Source organism: Cololabis saira, chromosome 1 (assembly GCF_033807715.1).
Source record: "Cololabis saira isolate AMF1-May2022 chromosome 1, fColSai1.1, whole genome shotgun sequence".
Lineage (NCBI taxonomy): Eukaryota > Metazoa > Chordata > Actinopteri > Beloniformes > Belonidae > Cololabis > Cololabis saira.
Genome location: NC_084587.1, coordinates 55,384,910 through 55,410,946, shown reverse-complemented (window position 1 = coordinate 55,410,946; position 26,037 = coordinate 55,384,910). Strand labels below are relative to the sequence as shown.

The following is a 26,037-nucleotide window of genomic DNA, read 5'->3' as shown; positions in this document are numbered from 1 at the left end:
GTGTAATCTCAGGGTTATTCTGCACAGTTGTCATCCTTAGATGCAAAGAAACAAATTGAATACGTTTCTACGTCAGAAATGGAAATGATTATTCATTACTTTATATCTTGATGACTTGATTATTGTAGTTCTTTTTACCTTCCTGAAGAGAAGATCCCTGAATTGGCTGCAGTGTGTTTAAAATGCATCTGCACTCCTTTACTCCAACCCCAGGAAGAGAGACCACATTACTCTGATTTTAAAAACTCTTATTGATTATTAACATTTCTGCATTCTGCAATCTGCAATCCAATCAATATCTTGAGGTTGTCAATCACATGTCTTTTAAAATAATAAAGATGGTTAAGATGGTTTAATGTCTTGAAACGTGAATGAAACATGATGAAAAGCCTGTTTATTACAGAAGAGTATTAGGGCCAGGCAGGAGCTTAATACAAATAATATTTTAGAGGAGGGAGATTTTTTTTTCATTATGCACTTCGAGAAAAAAGTGGAAATGTCGAGAAAAAAGTTGAAATGTCGAGATTAATGTTCAAGTACAATTTCGAGAAAAAAGTCGAACTGTTGAGAAAAAAGTCAATTGGCTTTACGATATTGATTTGAAACACATATCACACATATGCAGTTGCATAACTTCAGAAACTACCATTAACGTTCCACTCCAGGATGTAAGTTAGTTAGTTAGTTCCGGCTGCTGCTGCAGAGCTGTCAGTCACTCTAACTGGATTTGATTGGCCAGAGGAGACATTTACACTTTATTCATCAAATTGTATTTCAACTTTATTCACCAAATTTTGAGTTTATTCTTGAAATTGTATTTCAACATTAATCTCGACATTTCCACTTTTTTCTCGACATTTCCACTTTTTTCTCGTAGTGCATAATAAAATAAATCTTCCCCTCTCAAATATTTTTTCTCCCGCATGGCCCTAATACTCTTCCATAGTTTATCCCTGAAAAGTCCCACCGACAGTTAACTTTGTAGATACTGAGCAGATGGACAGCAGAGCGTGTGCCGGTGTGTTGTCGAGGTGTAATTTTTGATAGATGTTAAACACATAGGCTAAATCTGATGGAAATCTGATCCGTTCATCTCCGTGATGGAGATGAACGTCCTGAACGCTGGAAACCTCTACACACACTCACGCTCAAGAGATTCATCACACTTTCCTGCAGCTTTGTGCTCCCTCTTATTAGTAAGTAAAAGTAAGTAAAATGTATTTATATAGCACCTTTCACAGACAACTGAATGTCACAAGGTGCTTCACAAAAAATAAAACGCCATCAATAATAACACGAATAAAACACTACAATAAAAGTAGAAATACGATAAAAACAAGACAATACCGATAAAAAGTCCTAGAATAAAAGTACATTAAATCAACCTTGCGTACGTACTACTCTTTAAAGCATGTGCATATCAGTCTGTGGGGGAACTTTGTGGAATGGTCTTGATGAAGAAATCAAACGAAGCACTAACTCTAGTTTTAAACAGTTTTTTTAAACAGTTTAAAAACACATACAAGAAAACAATTCTGGACAAATATAAAAATAAGGACCTCTAAAGAACACAATTTACCTTCTGTATGTTTTTTTTTAAATTATTATTATGTTCCTTATGTGATACATCCCATACGATACAAATGTAACTCCCTGCATTCATGGCTGGTCCTGGATCAGCAAAGAAGTGACTGGAAATTACATTTTTGAGTTTAGGATATTGTAGGAGGCTACTTTAATTGGCCCGGTTTCCCAGATCAGTTAAGTAGTTCTTAACAGCGAAAGACTTCTTTCACAGGCTCCTTAAGAAGGTTTGAAAGAAGTCTTTCGATGTTAAGAACTACTTAACTGATCTGGGAAACCGGGCCATTATGCCTTGATCTTTGTTTAGTAATTGTTTGTGTTGTATTTATCTATTTTTTGGTATCATTTTGTTTTGTCTTTTCTTTTCTTTTCTTATTTTATTTAATTTAAATTTGTAATTTTTATATTTTCTTTGGCATATGATAATGATATTGTGAGGAAGGGACAGGACTAAATCAGCGTTCCCTCTCCAACACATTATTTTGCTGTTGTTCTTTATTTCTGGATGAGACTGGTAAATTGTTTAGCTTTTTTTGATATTTTGACGCTTTTAATTTGATGGTGATTTGTTCTTGTTCGAGATAAAGCCAACAATAAAACAATAAACAATAAAACATGGTGGTCATAAAACTGCCCTCTCACTACATATGTTTACTGTAAAAGCTAGATAGTTGTATAGTTAGAAGGAGCTGCTCTGTGCTGGTGTGTGTGCTGGTGTGTGTGCTGGTTTGTGCTGGTGTGTGTGCTGGTGTGTGTGCTGGTGTGTGTGCTGGTTTGTGCTGGTGTGTGTGCTGGTGTGTGCTGGTGTGTGTGCTGGTGTGTGTGCTGGTCTGTGTGCGGGTTTGTGCTGGTTTGTGTGCTGGTTTGTGTGCTGGTGTGTGTGCTGGTGTGTGTGTCTGTGCTGGTGTGTGCTGATTTGTGTGCTGGTGTGTGTGTTTCTGTGCTGGTGTGTGTGCTGGTGTGTGTGCTGGTCTGTGTGTGTTTGTGTCTCACAGCTCTTCCACGGAGGGGGGCAGGTGTTCTGGGAACTTGGTGAGGCGGAGGTTGGAGCAGTCCACCACGTTGGCCTCACAGCGACACTTGGCGGGACACACCGGCTTGCTGTTGCACTCGTAGCTCAGACGTCTGTCTTCAGTCCCTGAACGCAAACACACGACAGAGAGAGAAACCCTCGGTCACACGCTCATGATGACTCCTGAAATCAGCAGGGATCTAAGAACCAGCCATATTCACCTGGGATGTGGTACTGCTCCTTAGCTGGCCGCAAAGCAAAGCAGAAAGAAAACTGTCAAAAGATGTTCTTTGTTTGTTTTAAACGACACACACACACACACACACACACACACACACACACACACACACACACACACACACACACACACACACACACACACACACACACACAAATATACTCCGAGCAATTCATTTCTCTGTTTCTTGTCTGTTCCTGCACTCACACCTCTCACTTTCTTAAGCCAGGAACTCTTTTTTTAGTTCCTGGCCCCAAAAGAATAGCCAAAAGACATTTACATTATTTTATTATTTATTTATCCAAAGTAAGTGAGAGAGTTTGCGGTTCTGCAATGTTGCTACTCAGTCTCCCAACGCTTAAAAAGCAAAGATGAGTTTTATTTTGTACTACGTGTTAAGGTGTGCATCAGGGCTGTAGTTGCATTTAAACACATTTCTGTCGGTCAGGACAGCAGGGAGCATAAAACACTCTAGCGCTGCCAGACATGTTACCCAGAAGGCAGTGCACGCTGCTCAGGAATCTTAACACACATCTCAAATGAATTCCTCCTTCACAGGAGTGTTAATAAGCTTTGCCAGGAGCACTGATGCAACCACGGCCCAAAGCTCTGTTTTTAGATCTGTTACTCATAATAATGTGGACGGACCTTTAGTTTTTGGTCTGACGCCCACCCCCGCAGTGATGTACCTTTAAAAGGAGAAATATGTGCCATGAATCATTCCTGGGGGATCTTCTGTTCATCTTCCCCCAAAGACTCAACCTGTCAGGACTATTGTCCTTACAGTTATTTGATGCCCTCACTAGTTTGAAATAATCTTATTCGTTTTTGAACTTTATTGTAGACCTGAAATATAAATGTTAATGGAAATGAACAATTATGGGAGAAATAACAGAAATATAACAGACAATAAATATTGTGGATTGATTCGGTCTGCAAATAAATCACAGCATTTTTCTTTTATAAATATTTTCCAAGTTGGAACTGTCGGTTTATTTTCCTGTGTTCCTGTTGGATTTGATTTATACAGTAAATCCTACTGATCACTTTCAAAGCCTTACATGGTCTTGCCCCAACTCACATCTGAAACCTGTTGACCTGGTTTGTGTTCCCTGCAATCTCTGAGACCCAGAGAGTGAACTCTCCCCAGAAGACGGTAAGAAAGATCAAAAATGTCAAGGGTAATGGCAATATGATTGTAACACATAACGTTTGCAGAAACGAGTGGTGAGAATATTTGCCTCCTCAAGTCACTCGTTACCTTTGTTTCATCCTTAATATCTATCAGATTAATAACCTCCAAATTGCTCAATTTGCATATGGTTCTTTAAATAAAACTCTTCCTAACTTTTTTCACTATTTATTTTCCCCGAACAATGAATTTCATAATTATTCAACCCGTAAAGCATCCCAGCTTCGGACCCTACAATCGCAAACTATTTAATCTCAGTTTAAGAATCTCTTACAAAGGTTCCAAGATATGGGATTCACTTCCTCCCCATCTGGTCAAACTTTCTCATGAATTATTTAAAAAATCAGTGAAACATATTTTGCTATATCAATAGCTTAATGTAGGGCTGGGCGATTTTGGACAAAAATAAAATCCCGAATCCTTTGTTTAACATCGATTGTGATTAATAAATCCGATTTAGATTTAAAATCGATTAATTGCACAGCCCAAGCTTTATGATATGTAAACTTCTACTCACTCACATTTGTCTTTTTCCTCATTTTTATACAGTATTGTAGTTTTTTCTTTCTTTCCTTTGTCTATTCTATTTTTTTGGGTATGTACTTTTTTCTTTTCTTTGTGTGTGCGTGCGAGTGTACAGTGTGTGAGTGTGGTGTGCACGGGGGTGTATGTGTGTGTGTGTGTGTGTGTGTGTGTGTGTGTGTGTGTGTGTGTGTGCGCTGTGCGCGGGGATGTATGTGTGTGTGTGTGTGTGTGTGTGTGTGTGTGTGTGTGTGTGTGTGTGTGTGTGTGTGTGTGTGTGTGTCTGCTGCGTGTGATTTGCATTTATGTCCATGATAATGTCCATTTTTATGCTCATTTAAGGAAGTCCTCTCGTCAAGCCCCTAGAGGGTTTTTTGGACCTCCTGGCATAAATGCTGTCTATTGTTTCTTTTTGTGGTAATTGTATTAATGACTTTTTAATATATGCTAAATAAGTAAACAAACCCTGGTGGGCCTACAGAACTCTGAAGAAGGCATGATTTGTAAATTAAATTCTAAAAACATATTGGATAAATAAATAAATAAAGACACTAGGTCATCGCAGTCGCTATACTGTGTAGTTTAGAGACTGTGGCTCTGAGGAAAAGCCAGGAGGATGGAAATAGCAGAGAATAACATGTTGAGGTTCCTTTGAGAGTGAGGATGATGAATGGATGAAGAAGGAGTACACCAGCACATGTTAGAGGTTCTGAGGAAGGGAGAGAGGCCAGACTGAGAGGGTTTGGACGTGAACAGAGGAGGGATATTGAACACGGAAGGATGCCAGGAGGGAGGCCAGACTGAAGATTTGTGGATGAAAGAAGACGCGAGGTTAGTTGGTGTGAGAGAACAGGATGGAGGTGATTTGCTACCGCGACCCCTGAAGGGAACGGAGGTCTGATGGCTCCGTGTCCCGTTGAGAGGCAGGGAAGAACAATTCTGACACCATTGAAATGAAGACAGAACATATAAACACAGCTTGATATAAAGATGAAAACAACAATCTGGCGGCTGACGAGAAACACGATCAACAGAGACGTGTCACTGTGGCACAATCATCCATCCATTTGTCATTTAGAGGCTGACAATCAAGAGCATATAAAGGTGGCACTCATGTTATTGTTGCAAATATAAAAGAGCTCAGTGCAGAGAACAACGGACCTTGAAATGAACAACTCATTGTCTGCTGGAAAAGAGAGGCCGTGTGTAAATTAGCAGCACGACAAACCATTCATCCTCTTGTCACAACTGGTCATCAATTTAGCTCATCAAACAGTCTCTCCTCCTGTCTCTCCCTCATCAGATAGATAGAAGCCAGATAATTGTTTCTTCCTTTTACTTTTGTCTCCTTTAATGAAGTTGATGTGGTTTCCTGAGATCTTTACAAAACACCTGAGACCAAAATACAACAGAGATACAGCTCTTTTCAGCCCCCAGAGCAGCCACTTTTAGGGGGCGGAGTCAGTCCCTTCCCTCAGTCCCGTCTCCCTCCCTTTCAAATTAGTTTTTATCTGAATGTCCCCCAAACATATACTTTCATGCACATGGAAGTTCATTTTCTCCTGCAACATGTCCCCATTAAATGATCCAGAATCTGGATGTCTGCCAGAAGAATGAGGAGTAATTACCACAGTTATCTATGTCAACCTCTGTAATTACAATATTATTCTCTCCCATCTGAAACTGAGATCCTTGGCACCTTGCCTGGTTCTAAGGTAAGCTTTTTTTTAACGTGAGCCCAACTCTGGGATCTTCTCTGAAGCTACTCTTAACCCACATTTCTCGGTTCAAGTAAAGGTCTTTCTAATAGATCAGTAAACGCTCATCGTTCCTTATCAATGAGTGCGTTTACATGGAAAGTTTAATTCCTCTTTCATTCAGAATTAAAATTAAATCTGATTTAAAATGATTAAAAATGACCATGTAAACACCTAATTCTGAATGAAAATGGCCATTCCGAATTAAACTTAATTCCGAAGTAAGTGGCTGGTTTATTCTGATTTTAAATCTGAATAGAATAATTCCGCGATCATGTATACACTCCCACACATTCCGCTTTAAATGAATTAGTCTTTCTGCGCTGCTCGTTCCCTCGTCCGTCTGTCTCCATGATCTTATATTCCACGCTGGGCTGGTTTTCCAAACAAAGTTTCAAGATGGCAGCACGCAGTAAAAAGAGCAGAGATCATTTATTTAATAAATAGCTTGGAGGACCTGGAAATAATTAAAAGAACAGATGGAAACCGGAAACATCAAAATGGTGAGCTTTTCAAAGTTGTAGCGGCTAGGTTAAATGAACCATGTTGTTGCTAATCGAGTAAGTTTGTTTTCTTCCGGTAGACGTAAATACGTAAAGACGTCCTCCCCCCTATCCAATCAGAACCTTCCCAACCCCCAGACCTTAGGCTTTCCTTCCCGCTCTCAGCGAAGGCGGACGCTTTTTCTGCTCCTCTCCCTTATCAACCTTCCCTGCTACTGCTTTTGTCCTGTCTTGTCTTCAGAGCCTCTCATTTTCACTCCTCCGAAAACTCTACAATCATGGAATTGATTAACTGGTCTCTCAGCACAATTGACCAAATTTTTGCGACGAGAAGTCAGGGAGTTAGGGAGCCCTCTTGCCCCGATGGGACTTTTTTTGCTGGATACACAATGGATTCCTACAAAAACTGGAAGCCGTTGTGCCTCAAGATTATGTCCGTCGAGGACGTTGAAGACGCCTTCATAATTGGATTTATGATAGCAGGATTTCTTCTAATTGGAGTGGGGATTTTCCTGGCCTATCCACAATCGCGTAAGTCGGCGACAGCCGTTCTGGCCCTTTCTGAGCTGCCCGATGTTGTTGAAGGAATAAGCACGGGGATCAGCACTCAAACTTTAACGCTGGGAGAGCAAGGCCGCAAGCTAGATGCGATTCTTGAACAGAATCGCAGGCTAGCGGCGGTCTTAGAGCTCATTGGCAAGATGGAGAACACCTTGGAGAAGCTGGGAACTCGGCTTGGCGGGAATTGATCACAAATTCGTCTGTTTTGAGTCGCCATTGAGGAATCAGAGACTTAACGGCAGATGGAAAATCACTGGAGTCTGCCGGTTTTCTTTCATACAATTGTTGATTCTATAATCTGACCTTGACAGGGCAGCTTGGCTCGCTGCTCGGAGTCACAATCTCCCTGGTGGAATGTAAACAAGCGGCTCTGCCCCCCCACTAGCCCTCCCCTTCTCTCAAAACATCTGTGGACTTGTTTACAGAACTGTATCGAGCCGTCTGATAACATCAAGGACAATGGCTGAGAGCAGCTCTGGGGCGAAGTTTTCACAGACTCATCGCACACACACACTCACTGATAACCACACCCCCCCATCCCCCATCTTCAACGCCTTCCCTGGCTCCCCTCTTATCAGCCCCCCTGACACGGACTTGGGGTTCGAGCGCCACGCTGCCGCGGCCCTCACTTGGATGAACTGTGCCGGGATCCCCCCCCCCCCGACTTGCCCACCCCCCATACCCACAAGCTATGATGTTGTTTTGTTGTGTGTACGTTGCTTTTCTGTGTGCTGCTGAGGTGTTTTTTTGCAACTTGATACTGTGTATTGTATGATATTCGGTGTGGAGATGTATGATTCTGATTCTGATTAAGCGGAATTGGAGAAAGCCGATCAAACGTGTTTTCCATGTAAACCTCAATTCGGAATTACTATTTCCATGTAAACTCGAAGGAAAATAGTTTAATTCGGAATTATTTAATTCGGAATAATCAATTCCGAATTAAAAAACATCATGTAACCGTGGCCACTGTGGGGACAACAGACCTAGTTTGGTTTCATCGTGAAGGAAACAGGCAGCAGCTTTAATGTGTCTGACTCGTCCACCTGCAGAGAGAGGAGACTGACCGGAGCATCTGAACTTGCTGCTCTTGATCTGGGCGATGCGTTTGTTGGCGAGGCGGCGAGGGCTGGCGCAGCGCGCTCCGCTGGTCTCGATGGGGTTGGAACGCAGGAAGTCTGCCAGCCACTTCACGTTACAGTCACACACAAAGGGGTTCTGGGCCAGGTGGCTGATGGGAAATCACAAGAAACACATCAGTCACGTGAGACTGGGCGGAGCGGGAAGAAGTGAGCAGGACGAGCCGGTTCTCCTCACAGGGTCTGGATGCTGTGCAGCGAGCTGAAGGTGCCCTTGGCCAGACTCTGGATCTTGTTGTCGTACAGCGACAGGAGAGCCAGGTTCTCCAGGTCTTTGAAAATGGTGGCACGGATGCAGTGGATCTTGTTTGCGTTCAGCAACCTAAAAGACGGTGGACAACCAACAATTGTAACGAGCTAGACCAGGGGTCGGCAACCCAAACTGTGGAAAGAGCCATATTGGACCAAAAACACTAAAAACAAATATGTCTGGAGCTGCAAAAAATGAAAAGTCTTGTATAAGCCTTAGAATGAAGGCAAATGGCGAAAGGCCAAATGTTGAGAAAAAAGTCAAAATTTCGAGAAAAAAGTCGAAATGTCGAGATGAATGTTGAAGTACAATCTCGAGAAAAAAGTCGAAATGTTGAGAAAAAAGTTGATATGTCGAGATAAGTGTCGAAATGTTGAGAAAAATGTCAAAATGTCGAGATGAATGTTGAAGTCCAATCTCGAGAAATAAGTCAAAATGTTGAGAAAAAAGTCGAAATGACGAGAAAAAAGTCAAAATTTCGAGATAAAAATCAAATGTCGAGATTAAAAAGGAAAAGAAAAAGGAAGAAAAAGAGAAAAAAAGAATAAAACAAGAATAAAAAAAGAAAAAGAACAGAAAAAAGGAAAAAAGAGAAAAAAAGAGAAAAAAAAGAAGAAAAAAAGGGAAAAAAAGGTCAAATATTTTTGAAAAAGCTCCAGGAGCCACCAGGGCGGCGCTTAAGAGCATGCGGCTCTAGAGCCGCGGGTTGCCGAGCCCTGAGCTAGATGATATAGTTCTGGTTGGTTCTCAGACTGTGTCCCTCTCACAGATCTGAGTTTAGAGCTAAAATATATCTTCTGAAAACGCAGAGGTGCATGATATGATGAACGAAGGTGCAAAACCCTTGCCTCAACATAACCGAACCATGCATTATTTTCCATTCAACGCTTCAGCTTCAAAGTGACATCTGCATTTCTTTTATGCTGGAAGTGGTTGAGAGTAAAACTGAACTGAAGCTGCAGAGTTCAAGAAGTTGTTGTATTGACCCCCCGTGGACATCAGTTTGGATAAATGTATGCATGTTGCACTTTAGACTTACAGCAGCTCCAGAGAAGCCAAGCCGTCGAAAACGCCGCCGGGGAGCTCGGTGATCTTGTTACCATACAAAACCCTGCAGAAAACAAACACACACACTGAGTTCTGCATCCTCCTCTGTCTGTTCACAGCTACTCGCTGCTGGATCAGTGTGCAGTACGAGGTGTCGCTAGCATGAAAAACCTGGGTCCACGTCTGTGATTGGTAGGACTGCTGCATCCCAACCCACATTCTGGTGCCATCTTCTTGTCGAATGCAAAGTTATGATTTATCTTTCCCAGTCTGTAACTCTTCTCTTAAGCTCAGCCAGTTCACCTGCAGGGCTTTTGAAAGATCTTTATATGCTTTTAACGACTAAAAGGCTGGGTTATTGTTATTATTTATATGTTGGCATAGACCAGTAATCTGGGTTTTGGCTGCAGTAACTGAGACCAGAAAGCAAGAGCGTACTGTACCATTCCACCATCACTGTTCATTTCAGGATCAATTTTAATTTTAATTTTAATTTGACTGATTATTTTCAAGGTTTTAGATTGATTGGCAGCATCGTATCTGCTTGATGTTCACACTCCTGTCAGAGCGCTGACGTCTTCCAGCCAGAATGTCCTCGGCGTTCCCGAATCTGGACTTGAAACTGGCGGCTGGTCCCGATCCCTGGAGCAGAGACCGTTACCAACAAGGACTTCTAACACTGCTGAATCTGCTGCTGCATTCAAGTCTCCAAGTCTCCGCTGGAGACTCGTCTCTGCTGCTCCGAGGCCTTTCATTTGAGCTGAACCAACACATGTAGTCATTTCTTTTTTTGGGGACTTTACTGTTTTTGTGTGCATGAATTTGAATGTTTGGTATTTGCTTGTAAAGCACTTTGGTCCAGGTTCGTTGTTGCTACATGAATAACCTATCCTGACGTAAATCACATTTCTACTTCCTCCCCATTTGTTTTTGATTTCTTTTGTTGCATATCTTATATTTCCCAAAGATGTTACTTTACGTTTTCTGTTTTGACATTTTTGATACCTTGTTTTATGTCTATATCTATTTCCGTTTCTATACCATCTATTTCCGTTTCTTTTAAAGCACTACATTTTGTTTGTACTTACTCCACATTGAGAAACAACTGTTTGGGAGGACAGACATCTTCTCCTGCTCTCTGTGCTACCTTGTTTAGGGAGTTAAGAGCCTTCCTGTGGTTTTAAGGGACATCTCTCTTGTTGGACACGTTTCCTGTCGGTTCAGCTCAAACAGGAAGTTTCTTTTAACTGCAAATTCATTTTTATGTTTGGACTTGGATAAATAAATGTTTTGGAAATGAGATACTTACATGTTTTTCTTTAATCAAAAGCCATTAATTACAGTTATTGTATTTACATTTTAACGCATATTTACAATGGAATAGTTTTGTATCATAACTCTGAGTTATTGTTCTGATTTATGAATAACAAGACGTCTGAATGAACATCCTCCGGGGGGGTCTGCGCTGTCTTTTTTACGCACATTTACGTACACACACGTTGTAGTGATTGTTTGTGTTCTGATATCTGCAGATGAGTTCTTTGTTTCCAGCGATGAAGCGCCACTTCTGAATTATTCATGCAAACAGACGCTCAAACAAATGCACAGAGCGGAAAAATGGAGATGCAAATACAGACATGTGTAAACACTTGTAAAGCACTCACAGCGAGTTGAGAGATCGGAGGCCGTGAAAAGCATCAGGAGCGATCTCCGATATCTGGTTGTTACTCAGATCTCTGCAAATGAAAGAGAACCATCAGAATTAGTCTGGATACCTGCTGGTGGAAATGGGAATACATTGTAATACGATGTTGCTTCACTTCTAAAGATTTTCTGGTTCATCTTCTGACTTTGTGGCCTCCTGGTGTGACACGGTTTCTTTCTACACCAGTTGTGGCGTCACAAACCCTCCTGGTAGCAGCGGAGGGATCATGGAACCTTTCAGTCTCAGCAGAAGAACAACGACATTCAGATATCAAATGTAATAAAACTCAATAACTCATAGATATAAACTATCCCTTTATTGGAGGTGGAAATCATTATTTCAGAACATCACTGAACCCGTCCATCGCGACTGGAGTCCAGAACTCTGATTTTAACACTCTTTTATTGCAGGAATCTGATTCAGGCCTCATTAATGACATCTTCATATCATGTAGATTTCTTAACTGTAAAGGTCATTGGCCCCTAAACTTTGCAATCAAAGCGGGGGGGTGGGGGGGGGGTTGTTACACCGGACATTAATGGCACTTTTCCACTAGTACCTACTCAGCCCGACTCCACTCAACTCAGTTTGGTTCTTTTCCACCAGGGGTCTAACGTGCCGAGTAGATACTTTTCTGTATCTATTCTGCCGAGGTTCTAAGCTGCTGAGTCGGCTGTATCTGACATCATCACACTACAGGACACCCATTGGTCGGGGGGTTGGAGTCAGACGTCTGAGTCAGGAGGAGGAAATCAGAGAAAGAGACTCTGACGGATTCTGGTTTTAGTTTAGTTTAGTTTATTGTTTTGCACAGTTTTTAAAAATATACAGGAAATATCAATGATAAACACTATACGGTGCAGGAAGAGGCAAAAAACCCAATGGGCTTATTTGAAGCCTCCACCGAAGATATTAAAATTTCATGTCAAGATTAACATACAAAAAAACAGAAAGTATAACTACACAAAAGTGATGGCAAACTAATAATGCAATATATAAATAATAAAGAATAAAGACAAAAAATAAATGTGTGTGAGTGTGCATGGGATATTGTTTTTACAACTTATATTGTATTGATTCCTGAGCAAATAAGACTGTACATGTCACTATGAGTGAAACACAGAAAAAAACAAAAAGAACATGGATACATAAACAACAATACATTGGGAAAACAGTTACAAAACAGCAGTCAAGTGGTCCTTTAAACGTCTTTTGTAAAATTTCAGAGAGGACGAGCTTTTTGCCAGGGGGGAAAAATCATTCCACAATTTAGTCCCTAAATCTCACCGAAAATTGACCTCTGCAAGTGAGAAATTTAGGAGGATGAAGATCTGAGGATTGTCGAGTTGAATAAGAATGAATCTCTGAGTTTAATTTAAAGTAAGTCTTGAAATGTCCAGGAATATTGCCTTCACTTGAATTTAGCTTATAAATAAAAATGCATATCTGAAAAATATTGATGTCATAAATAGTAAGAATCTGGAGTTTGTGAAATAAAGGAGTAGATGAAGCATGTGACTCTGATCGAGTTGCAATCCTAACAAAACGTTTCTGTAGGACCAGAATTTTGTGAAGATTTGTAGGAAAAGTATTTGCCCAAACTATATTACAATAAGAGAGATAAGGATAAATTAAACTATAATAAAGTGTAAGGAGACAACTCGTCGTGACAAGATGACTAACACGCCTTATAATGCCAATGGATTTATTGATTTTTTTGGTAACCCAATCAATTTGTTCTCTCCAACTCAAACTCTCATCAACAATAATACCCAGGAATCTTGTATTGACACCTGAGGCATACTAACAGATTCAATATTAATTTTGCATGAATCCTTAGGGTATGATTTTTTGCCACTAAAAATTATGAAATTTGATTTCTTTATATTCAAGGATAGTTTATTTAATCTGAACCACATAGCATAGGCAGTTAAACCGGCATTGGCATCCTTAATCAGTGAGTTGAAGTTTGAATGAGAGAGCACTAGGGTTGTGTCATCTGCAAACATTATTGGACAAAGGAAATTTGAAACATTAGGCAAATCATTAATATAAATAAGAAATAATAATGGTCCAAGAATGGACCCCTGCGGGACTCCACAAAGTAATCTGGCCTTATTGGAATAGCAACCATTAACACAAACAAATTGCTTTCTATTTGAGACATAATTTTTTAACCATTTGTATGCAGTATCGTGAAAACCGTACTTATGTAACTTATCCATTAAAATTTGATGGTTAACAGTATCAAACGCCTTTGAAAGGTCGATAAAGATACTACAGGTAAATTCATTTTTCTCAAGTGCAGAGGTAACTTTGTCAATAAGGTGAAGCAGAGCCATATAAGTAGAATGATTTTTCCGAAAACCATACTGATGTTTGTAGAGAACTGAATTAGAATCTAAATGAAAAAGAATCCGTTTATAAATAATTTTTTCTAATATTTTTGAAAAACATGGCAAAATAGAAATGGGTCTATAATTATTGAAACAACATGGGTCATCAGCTTTAAACAGAGGAATAACTTTTGCAATTTTTAAATCTTCTGGCACAATGCCTGTTTTCAAAGACAAGGAAAAGATATAAACAAGTGGCTGCAGTATTGTCTGTTTCACCTGTTTGACAAGGAATGCAGGTATATTGTCATGACCGGCTGAAGATGTTTTCAGTTCATCAATTATGTCACTTATTTCATGAATATTTGGGAGCTTGAATGACGAAATAATAGGAAAATCTTTAGAAATAAAATCCAGTGGATTACCATGACAAGTAGAAATTTTATTTGACAATTCATAACCAATATTAACAAAAAAATCATTAAATCTTTGAGCTATATCAAATGGATTGTTGAAAGAATTTTCCCCATCCAAGAAAACTGAAGGGAGCTCTGGGGTAGTCCTTTCTCTTTGCAACAACTGATTTATTACTTTCCACGTGGTTTTAATATCTTTTGAACAACTATGGAATTTTTCACTGAAATATTTCTTTTTTGCAAGCCTAATGGAGTGAGTATATTTATTCCTATAGGATTTATAAACACCATGGGTAAGAGGAGTAGGATTTGAGACATATTTTCTGTACATTTTATTTTTTTTTCTCAACAGCTTCAGTAAATCAACTGAAAACCAAGGCTTGTTAAAGGCTTGACTGGATTTCTTAGTAGAACTGCCAATTGGAAAACACTGATTAAAACTAAAGCTAATAATGTTCATAAAACTTTGATATGCAATTTCAACATTATTTTGCTCATAAAGATCATCCCATGAGATACTAGCAAGCATGTCTTTAAATTTAGAAATATTAGACTTGCTCATAATCCTTTTGTACGTTGTTTTCTTGGCATGTTTAACTCTATTAACATTAATTAAAGAGTACTGGAAAATGGGGAAATGATCTGACAAATCTGAATACAAAACCCCTGATTTCATTCCTCTACTCAAAGAGTTAGTTAAGATGTTATCAATTAAAGTTGCAGAATTTTCTTTAACTCGTGTAGATCTATGAATAAGAGGGAAAAAGTAATTAGAATAAAGAATATTCAAAAAATCCCCAGTGAGGGTATCTAAATTATTTTTAAAAAGGTTTATATTGAAATCTCCTAAAATGAAACAGAGTTTATCCTCTTTGCTTATAAGGTCAAGAGAACTGGACAGACTTTCATTAAAATCTTTGATAACAGAGTCAGGTGGGCGGTAAATAACACCAACAATAAAATTTTTTCCACCAGAGAGACAAGAGAGCTCCAAAAAGACCGATTCCACCTCAGCCCTATCTGATTTCAAAGAGAGATCATTCCTAATTTTAAATTCATAGTCACCATGAATAAACAGAGATACTCCACCTCCAGATCTATTCTCTCTTATGTAATGAGCTGAATTGTAATTAGGTAATTTAAAGGTATCTCTAGAGTTCTCTGTAAGCCATGTTTCTGATAAAGCAATAACAGAAAAATCATGTTTGAGTAACGATAAATAATGAATAAAATTGTCATAGTTCCTAGAAAGACTTCTAATATTCAAATGAAAAGTAGAGAATATATTTGGAGGCATAGAAGCACATAAATCATTAAACTGGGTTTCGTTATAAAAACTACAAAAGTTAGAGGTATCATATCCCGAAAAAAAATTTAGATCAGGGTCAAAATCATAACTGTAGGAGTCAAATATTGAAGGATCAAAGGGCTTAAAGATCTGCCCTTCAAAATCATATTTGTTGTGGTCCATAGTGTGTGTAAAGGAATGTGCTGTAGATATGTGGGAAAGAAAACAAAATACTGTCAAAAATGCTTAATGCCTAATGAGCCAAACTCTGAGAAGTAGCTTTCCTTTGTTGTGGTGGGTTTGGGGAAGGTGGGTGGACAATGAGTTTGTCGTATCTCAAATATGCAATGTCACCTCTCTCTCGCGCTGCCTTCATTGCTGGGAGTAGATCTTTCCTTCTTTGCCGAACAGCTTCAGGGAAGTCCTCATTGATGTAGATGCTTGAGCCTTTTAAGTTTTTAGCTTTCGCCAGAACAGCAAGTTTGTCTTTCAAGCGCAGAAATCTGACCACAATGGGTCGGGGCTTTTCTGATGTTTCTGATGATGATGACGACATCAGCTTCCCGGTCCTATGAACCCAATCCAACTCCACTTTCAAATGATCCATCTGTAGTTTTTCACTGAGTAGTTTTCTCACCTTTTCTTCAGTTTCAGACACTTTTTCTTTCCCAGACTCTTTAATGCCATCTATGACAATATTACGGCGTCTTGATTGGCCATCCAGATAATCTGTCTTGTCTGAGATTGAGATCAAACTTTTGCAAATTGTGTCCAAGTCTGTCTTGGTCTCATTACAGGTCTTGGACCAAGTTTTACAAGAGTTCTTGAAATCATCAAATTCATTTTGAGTCATTTCCAGACTCACCTTGAGATCATAGACTTGCTTTGCTAGATCATCAATCCTCCTGTTTGAAGAATCAACTATGATCTGTACACAGGTTTTAAAGCTTTTTTCCTGTTGTTCAAGTAGAGTTTTGTAAAAGTCTTTTTGCTGGTCCAGCAGTCCACGCACTTGAGCCATGGTGACATTATCCTCAGTGGTGTTGTTTTGGGCTTTAGGAGGCATGATGTTCAACCTTTAAGGCCTGCAATGCCTGAAATTCAGCAGGATAGAGGTGGTGGAGAATGCAGGTTCATTTGATTCAACCAGCAATGGCAGCAAAAGTCTGTTTCATGATCCAACTCTGAGGTGCAGATGTTCATAAACCTGGTGCTGAGGAGAGAATTAAAAAGATCTAGACGGTGATAAGGAACAACCAGATCTACCAGGAGCTCTGTCTCTTCATAGCTGCTCACGGCTCCAGCTGACTTTTCAGCAGCCGAGACAAACTTGCTTGAATCTTCTTTCACTCTCATTTTTTAACTTGATATCAAACACAAGCCACAGATCCAGCAGCACATCTATCATCTCCTCCAGGTTCTACATCTTTAGTGTTGTTGTCTTCTTCGTTTAGATACACAATCAAATACGTCACAGCAGCTTCACTCCAACCCTTTTTTCTGCTTTAACTTTTCAATGGTTTGACATAGGAAGTCGTGGGTGGTGTCGTTTCTGATATGCTTGGGGGGCGGTGCCCGTGAGTGCGAGGGCCCGTTCATCGCTGCTTGCAGCTTTAATTTCTAGTTAAAATGTCTAATTTTTAGTAAAAAAAATCTCATTACACTTAAAACAAGAGTCATTACCAGAAAAAATTACTTGTTATTTGACAATTTTCACCTGTTTCAAGTAAATTTTCACTTGAAATAAGTAGAAAAATCTGCCAGTGGGACAAGATTTATCTTCTCATTACAAGCAAAAAAATATTGTTCCACTGGCAGATTTTTGTACTTATTTTAAGTGAAAATTTACTTGAAAAAGGTGAAAATTGTTGTTTTTTTTCCAGTGATGAGTCTTGTTTTAAGTGTAATGAGATTTTTTTAACTAAAAATTAGACATTTTAAATAGAAATAAGACGAATATTCTTGTTAAGATTTAGAGTTTTTGCAGTGTGGGACTATCTTTAGTAAAGCAAAGTGTCAGCAATAGCGGTTTAATGGCTGTAAGAGACGGCGTAGCGGTCAGAACAGGTTCCTGCTCCTGGTTGTACCAGCGTTACATCACCACTCACATCATCTCTAGTCAGGAACAGGAGCAGACCTTTACTCATGTGGATGCATTATTTGAACTGTTGAACTGCCTTTCTTCTTGTTTCATCTACAAAGCCGTATTTCTCAGTTCAGTAGCTGCCATCCTATAATAAAACCATTTAAACTAACTCACTGGGTTTTACCTAATTGTGTTTGGCTCCATGTTTGTGTTACTATGATGTAATATTTGTCTGACTTCATCTTTAAATGAAGTAAACACCGTATAAAAAGTGAGAGGCCGCTCTTTGTGACTTGACTCATTGTAAGTAAACCTGACAGATTCTTTTATGTGAGCTGCTCAGCTGACCGAGCTGGGGTTGTTACATCTTTGATTGGGTCTGGCCGGCCAAACCGCCACATGTTAGCGTACTGTATGAGGTAGCTGCGCTGCTGCAACACGTCAGTCGCTCAACTGTCATGATACGTTTAAAGACAAACCACTTAACCCAGCCTGGTAATGTAATCAACCCCCGCCTCAAACCCGGCACCGTTTCACAGCCATGATGTAAGAGGGCAGAGGACGGGGGGGGGTAAGAAGAAAAGGAAAACCACAGAGATATAAAGATGGGAAGGGAGAACGTCTGAGTGGAGAACACGGGTGAAGGAAGAAAGAGAAGAAAAGCAGCAAGGGAGGACGGCACTAAAGGAATACAAAGAAAAATAAGTGGACATTATTATTATGGACAGATTGGTTCTTTAAACATATGAAATATGCTCACTTTATTATGCAAGACCTTTAAAAAGCCTCAAATGGGGACAATATTTCATTGCAGGCTGATAGAAATCGAACGCTCCTGGAAGCTGAAATCCCGGGGGCTGAACGTTACACTGAGCAGGAAAACCACAGCTCAGTGAGAGAGCAGCCCAGTTACAAGATAAACCAAAAAACAGAGACATCGTCTCACAATCAAGTCCCCACGGATGCAGAAATACTATAAAAATCCCATTAGCTTTCTGGGTTTCCATAGTACCCAAAAAAGCAAAAGCTTAATGCTGCAGAACCGGACGAGATTTCACTGGGGGACAATATGTGAATCTCACTGATGCAGTAACACGGAGATCAGGCTGATCGCTGTGGTGAGGAGAAGGTAGTTTACCTGCAGCTGTGTCCTTGGTTGCTCTGACATGACAAGGGCTGCATAATCTAGCAGCTAATTCACTGCTTTTGTATTAAAATAGTTATGACAGGAAAACCAGACCAGAAGAAGCAACGAGACGAACAAGACGTGTTGCTCTTTAAGCTGCGTGCTCCTTAGTTTCCCTGAACCAGATCAAGCAGTCCTGATTCTAAATCACTTGTGTGTCGCAGCATTTTGGCCTTTTGAACATTAAATGTTATTTAATGTTCACTTAGATTAATTCGGCTGCGACTAATCTACGCCCAGCTCGTCAGAGTTTGGTTTTACAGATAAGATGAGTTTCCGGAAACAATAATTCTGCGGGTACCGCTGCGGGGGGTTGCTGTTTCCCCGGAGCAGTGTTTTTCTCTTTAATGAGTAACTCTGCCTATCTCATCCTGCAAGGATTCTCCTCAAAACAAAGAAGATGAACATCTTTAGTTCAACAGAGGACTGATCATTCAAATAATCATTCAGAGGCAAAGCCCTGATGTTATGCAGTGATGCAAGGTCATTAAGTCGGGTTATAGCACAAGTACATCCTATTAATGAGGCCGAAAACAGCTGGAAACTAGATTCTGATCCCTTTAGATTGATTGACCAACCGTGTCACACACAGCGCCGCCAGGGACGTGGAAATGTGCCAAAAGTGTTTCCATCACACTTCTGCAATAAACTGTATTATCAACATGTCTAAAGAGCCACCTCCTGGAAGCGTGAAAAGGTTTTTGAGACGTGTGACAGTTGTATTGAATTCTAGGTGTTTCCTTAACAACTTTTTCTTTGTGATACTTAGCACAATTTGCACGAATTCTGGTAAAGGAAGCAAGTACAGGAAGACTCACATTCGCCGAAGCTTCTTGTAGGAGGTGAAGGCGCCGGGAGGAACTGACTTGATGCCGTTTTGCTCCAGACGGCTGCGAGGAGGAAGAAAGAGAAACAGATTATGATAGTAGTGCAGGACAATCTGGTGGTGTGTTGGGTGAGCGGGTCCTTGTGTTAAAGAAATGACTCAAAATAAAACCCGCCTATGTCAGGTTTGAGCAACTATGTTGTAAAAGAGACATCCAGTGCAATCATTTTTGTAAATTTGATGGTGTATTTGTATGTATTCAGCTATTTATTTACATTTCTTTTTTTTTTCTTCTCTCTTCATGTGCTGCTTTTGTAAAGTTTGATTACCTTGTTTACTTATTTGTATTTATCTCTGGTGAGAATCCTTCATAAGCCCACCTTGGGTTTCTTTTTTCTCACCTGCACTGCAGTAATTATTGTATTGTCACGTGCGAATAAATAAAACTAAACTAAACTAAACAGTGGTTGATCTGACGATTTGAGGATGCAGTAAATGAGATCAAGCTAATCTTCAGTTCAAGGTAAATCCACAGGTAACTATGTAACAGCGTTTAAGAGATCTTCCTTATCTCAGGTTTAAAACCATGTTAAAGCACCTTGCTAAAGAAGCAACAATGTACCTAGCCTGTTATACTTTGTACTGGAGAGATTTTATAATACATTTAAAAAGTTGCTAAAGTAAACAGTGTATCATTAAAAAGATATTATACAGTAAATAATCATAAGCTGAAAAAACATCATTGTGACGGTGGAGAGTGGTTTGTAATGAGATGCAGGGACGGGGAGATAGACAGATATCAGAGCTGTAATAAATCACTAAGTAGTTCTCTCCTATTTTTAGAGTAGCATACAGGGACTTAAATCAAGGCTCAAAACTAAAGGTGACCGAGCTTTTGCGGTGGCCGCCCCTAAGCTGTGGAATAGCTGGCCACTAATTATTAGATCTGCTCAGACCCTAGAGGTTTTTAAGTCTACTTTGAAAACGTATTTATTTTCTTTGGCTTTTGGTGTACGGTAAATGGTTGCCTACATCTGTGAGAAGTGATTGTGCACTTTGTGTGTCTGTTCTTTGCTGTTTATTTTCTATTTTTTATTACTATTTTATTGATCATTCTAGCATGTTAGTGATTTTATTGTTTCTACACTTTGTATTGTATTTTCTTTTGGTATTGTTTCATTTTATTGTACACTGTACAGCACTTTGGTCAACCTCGGCCGTTTTTAAATGTGCTATATAAATAAAATTGACATTGACATTGACATTAACATTGACATTGACTTGAGTAGGTATTAATGCCATTTAACTTTAGACTTGAAAAATGGTTAAATGCTATTTAGACACAGTACAGATGTACACTGATTATGTCTACCTGTTCATTTGTTTTTGAGCTGGAAGTAACCCCAATGACGGTCTACAGTAGACTGCAATCACATTGCATATTCTTTTTTTAATCACTTTGAGGGCTTCACACTCACACTCCCCTCAGGTAAACTCTGAACTGAATGACTGTTTCTTTGTTTATATATATTTTTTTGCTCACATCTCCGTCATGGCCTCTGGGAGGTGGGCTGGGATGGCGGTGAGACCTCTCCCTCGACAGTCCACAATGTTGTTGTTACAGGAACACATGGGAGGACATGATCCAGATGCCAAACTGCAAGGCTGAACGAAGGCGCTGCCGCTGTGGCCTAAAGGGAGACGGGAAGAAGCAGCCATGAATTCCTGGGCATCAGCTTTATTTCAACCGTGCTGGGGTTTTCCCGTTGTGCCGTTGTACCTGAGCAGGCAAAGTCGGTCTTGCGCAGCTCGGCGAGGTTCAGGCCCCTGAGAGTGGGGGGAGAGCTGCACTGGGTGTAGAGGCCCAGGGCCGGCCGCTGCCGCAGCCACGGAGACAGCCAGGCCAGGTGACAGTCACACCGCAGGGAGTTGGAGTGCAGTCGACTGGGAGGAGGAACGCACACAGAAAAAAGAAGGGAGAACAGTAAAAAAACTGAGTGTAAATGCAAATGATAAATGCTCTTTCTGTACAACAAATCAGCATTCAGTAACAACAGCAGGTACTTACAAGGTACGGAGCTTTGGCATGTGGTTAAAACTAGAGACTGGAATGCTGCTTATGTTGTTGTTGTTCAAAGTGCTGCAAGAGACAGCAGGAACATCACTTCAAAGTTAAATACAATCAAGTTAAATACAAATGATATCCCACCTCGGTCCAACTTATCGTAATTCATTCATGATCCAATTCATTCACATACGTAATCCATTTATTTTTAGTTGAGTGCAAAATTCCAAATCCATGTAATGACAATTCACAACAAAAGCCCCATCCTGAGCAGGCACAAGGTGGTTCAATCAAGAAAGGATGCAATGGAGAGATGAGGAAACAGAGAGGAAGAACAGAAGAGGGAGAATGAGACTAAATGTTAGACTAACCGGGGAGCAATGAAGTGAAGGAAGAGAGATATGACAGGTGGATGAAGGAGAGAAAAGTCAAACAGGGAGAGATGAGAAGAAAAGGATGTGAAAATAAAAAGGAGGATACAGGAAGAAAGCCTGGCAAGAATTGTGGAAGTGTACGGAAAGAGGAAAAAATAACAAAATGAGTTGGCAGGTGTGAAAGAGAGAAAAGCAGAAGCACCATGAAAGCAAATGTTTGGACAGACACACCCACTCTTTACCAGAAATACTGCATAAGTGGCTGCAATATGGTTCATTATTCCCTGCTAAATAAAATCAGTCAAATGTGCTTAATCTCCAGAAACATGCAAAATTATGTGAATTCTCTTTAAATGTGACGTGACTTAAATGTCGAGCTATCAAAAGGACGATGAAATGTACCTGAACGCTGGAAGAATGCTTCCAACGAAGCAGTTTTCAGATACTCACAGCACTTCCAGAGAGCGCAGCGCTCTGAAGGCGCCCTCCTCGATGCAGCTGATGTGGTTTTTGTCCAGTTGACTGTTAATTAAAAACACAAGATCATCAGCCGGGGTGCAACCTTTAATGCGCTTTAGTTTTGATGGCATGTGTGACATTTTCTTACAGTCGCAGACTGAATCTGCGTAATGTTTACAGGTTGTCGGCTGTCACTCACAGATTTTTAATGTCTGTGGCTCCTCTGAAAGCTCTCCTGGGGACGGCCTGGATGGCATTCTCACTCAAGTCCCTGAGAAACAGAGAGACAGTGGGTTGACTTGTCCTCGTAATGATGAGGATCCTCGATGATATTTGGTCTTGTACATACATTTATAGCTGGAAAACTCAAACCGAGCCGTCACATTGTGTTCTACGCTTATTAAAGCCAGGTGACTTATGGCGCTTTTCCACTAGTAGCTACTCAGCTCGACTCGCCTCACCTCGCCTCAATAGAGGCTACTCAGATAAAAATGTCTTTATAAGAAGAAGGAAAAATCACACACACACATATACATGCATACATACATGCATACATACGTACACATGGCCACACATACTATACATACACATAGCCATATAAATATATACACACACACACACACACACACACACACACACACACACACACACACACACACACACACACACACACACACACACACACACACAGCCACTCAGACATATACATATACACAGGGAACGTACAAACACATAGCCATAAATATACACACACACACACACACACACACACACATAGCCACACAGACATATACATACACAAACACACACATACATATACACACATACACGCACACACACACATAGACTTATACACTGGCTTGTTCACCTGCATGCTTGCTCTGTAGTTTTTGGGGTTAGTTAGCGGTAGCTTAGCTCAGATTGTGATTGGATCTCGAGATTTGGGATAGTTGCTGCTTGTGTTTTGGTCGGTTCCGTGTTGGTTTTGTGTTTTGTTTGTGATTTTTGTTGCAGATTTCCAGTGCTTGACGTGAGGCCTCCATGTGTTCTTGCTTCCTGGTTTAGCAGCGTATGTCACCCCCCCCCCCCCAAAAAAAACAAACAAAAAAAACACTGGGTTTGTATGTGTATATATATGTATGTGTATGCGTATGCGTACAATATGTATGCGTATATATATGTATATATATTAAAAATATTAACAATGCACCTTAGGTTTTTACCAGCATGGTATTAACCATTAATACTGTATGTGTGCAGACAAGGTAGAAAAAAAAAAAAAAAATTTAAAAATTAAAAAAGAAGAAGGAAAAGTGAATACGCTTTGTTTTTGTAAAACATTTAGAGTAGTTAATCTTTCTCTGTCAGTCCCGCAGGCCGGTCTACACCACTATCTTCTCGTCTCACAGCAGTTTACACACTGGTCATCTGAGTGCCGTTTTCGTTCCAGCCCAGAGGAGCAGAAAGCAGACCGCTCAGGGTCCACTGATGATCAGATGTGCTACACTCTGCCCATGTATGAAGCAGTACGACTGGAAGACAGATGCCGAGCAGCAGCTGGACAGCAGCAGAGCCACACCGGGTGAAGAGCAGTGACAACAAAAAAGACATGTGAGAGATTGTGTCAGACAGAGCACAGGACCACAGAGGAGAACATTGTCTCTGGCTGCCCCGGAGGACCCCAGTCACACTCCATTAACATCAGACACCCCCACTCACCACTGCTGATGACATCCATCACAGCCAGGCACAGGGCCCTTTCCATCCATCCATCCATTCTCCACCGCTTATCCGGAAACCGGGTCACGGGGGCAGCAGCCTCATCAGAGATACCCAGATTTCCTTCACCCCAGACACTTCCTTCAGCTCTTCCGAGGGGAGTCCGAGGCGTTCCCAGGCCAGCCGAGAGACATAGGGCCAAATCCACAAAGAATAGATTGCGCCCGCAAATAGCGCTGTGAATTGCGCCGCATTTGCGCCCGCAATTTTCCCCGCTTTAAGGTCCTATTCACAAAAGATTTTGCTCTAATGATATGCTGGCGCAAACACGCCCATAAAGTTTTGCAGCTGAGTGCAATTTGCGCCTGTGATTGCCATGACCGGGTCAGTGCATGACAGCTACATCTTTAGAAACAGCAGTGTCCACAGAATGGTGCAGAACATGGATGACAACTGCTGGTTACTGGGTAAGAACGTTTGTTTATAGAAAATATTTGTCTTTTAATATTGATTGCAAATGTGGGAAAAATATGTGCTTTTGTATAATAGGTGACAGCGGCTAAACACACACATTCTAGATGTATATTTTTATATGGTGGAATTGTTTGTAATAAAGCAGCCCCTTACTGAATGGATGAATCCTGAGCTCCGTCCTGAGATAAGTCCACAACCCCACTTGATCTGACTGTCTACAGTCATGTCTGACTGTAGATTTCACCCTTAATATCATTCAGTATCACACAGGCTTGAATGATATTGAAGAGAGAGAAACAGAGAGTGAGGAGTGAGTTTGCGTGCAGTTAATACACGCTTCGAAAAGACGGTATTTGCTCCACTATTTTTGCGTGTGGGAAATAGCGCCGGCCTTTGTGAATTAGACGGTTTTTGCAATGAGGCTTATTTGCATAGAAAGGGGGAAATTTTGCGCCGAATGTATGAATATTACCTAATTTACATGCATGCAAATGGCACAGACGCACCATGACACTATTTGCTTGGCAGCGCAGTTTGTGGTGCAATTCGCCCTTTGCGGGTGCTTTGTGAATTAGACGCTCTCTTTTTGTCTCATTTGCACCGGTTTAGCGGCCGCAAAAGCCGTGCAATCCTTTTGTGGATTTGGCCCATAGTCTCTCCAGCGTGTCCTGGGTCTTCCCCGGGGTCTCCTCCCGGAGGGACATGCCTGGAACACCTCCCTAGGGAGGAGGGACATGCCTGGAACACCTCCCTAGGGAGGCGTCCAGGAGGATCCGGTACAGATGCCCAAGCCACCTCAGCTGACTCCTCTCAATGTGAAGGAGCAGCGGCTCGACTCCGAGCTCCTCCCGGGTGACCGAACTCCTCACCCTATCTCTAAGGGAGTCCAGCCACCCTGCGGAGGAAACTCATCTCTAAGGGAGCGTCCAGCCACCCTGCGGAGGAAACTCATCTCGGCCGCTTGTATCCGCGATCTTATCCTTTCGGTCACTACCACATCTATGGTTCATGACCATAGATGAGGAGGGGAGCGTAGATTGACCGGTAAATTGAGAGCTTCGCCTTTCGGCTCAACTATTTCTTCACCATGACGTTCCGCTACACTGACCACATAACTGCGGACGCTGCACCGATCCGTCTGTCAACTCATGCTCCATCGTTCCCTCACTCATGAACAAGACCCCAAGATGCTTGAACTCCTCCACCTGAGGCAGGACTTCTCCACTCACCCAGAGAAGGCACGCCACCCTTTCCTGGTGGAGAACCATGGCCTCGGTTTTGGAGGTGCTGATTCTCAT

General features: G+C 40.9%; 1 protein-coding gene across 1 annotated transcript in view; it reads right to left on the bottom strand.

Moving 5' to 3' along the window:
• The window catches only part of slit1b (slit homolog 1b (Drosophila)), a 113,300-nt gene that overhangs the window by 40,143 nt on the left and 47,120 nt on the right, over positions 1-26,037 (bottom strand). The window contains exons 5-16 of the mRNA XM_061727672.1: positions 22,746-22,817; positions 22,538-22,609; positions 21,717-21,788; positions 21,429-21,592; positions 21,192-21,339; positions 19,641-19,712; positions 11,470-11,541; positions 9,798-9,869; positions 8,687-8,830; positions 8,437-8,600; positions 2,818-2,841; positions 2,578-2,722 (exon numbers count right to left, since the gene is read on the bottom strand). Coding sequence (XP_061583656.1) covers positions 2,578-2,722; positions 2,818-2,841; positions 8,437-8,600; positions 8,687-8,830; positions 9,798-9,869; positions 11,470-11,541; positions 19,641-19,712; positions 21,192-21,339; positions 21,429-21,592; positions 21,717-21,788; positions 22,538-22,609; positions 22,746-22,817 — 1,221 coding nt within the window. The remainder of the gene's footprint in view (positions 1-2,577; positions 2,723-2,817; positions 2,842-8,436; positions 8,601-8,686; positions 8,831-9,797; positions 9,870-11,469; positions 11,542-19,640; positions 19,713-21,191; positions 21,340-21,428; positions 21,593-21,716; positions 21,789-22,537; positions 22,610-22,745; positions 22,818-26,037) is intronic.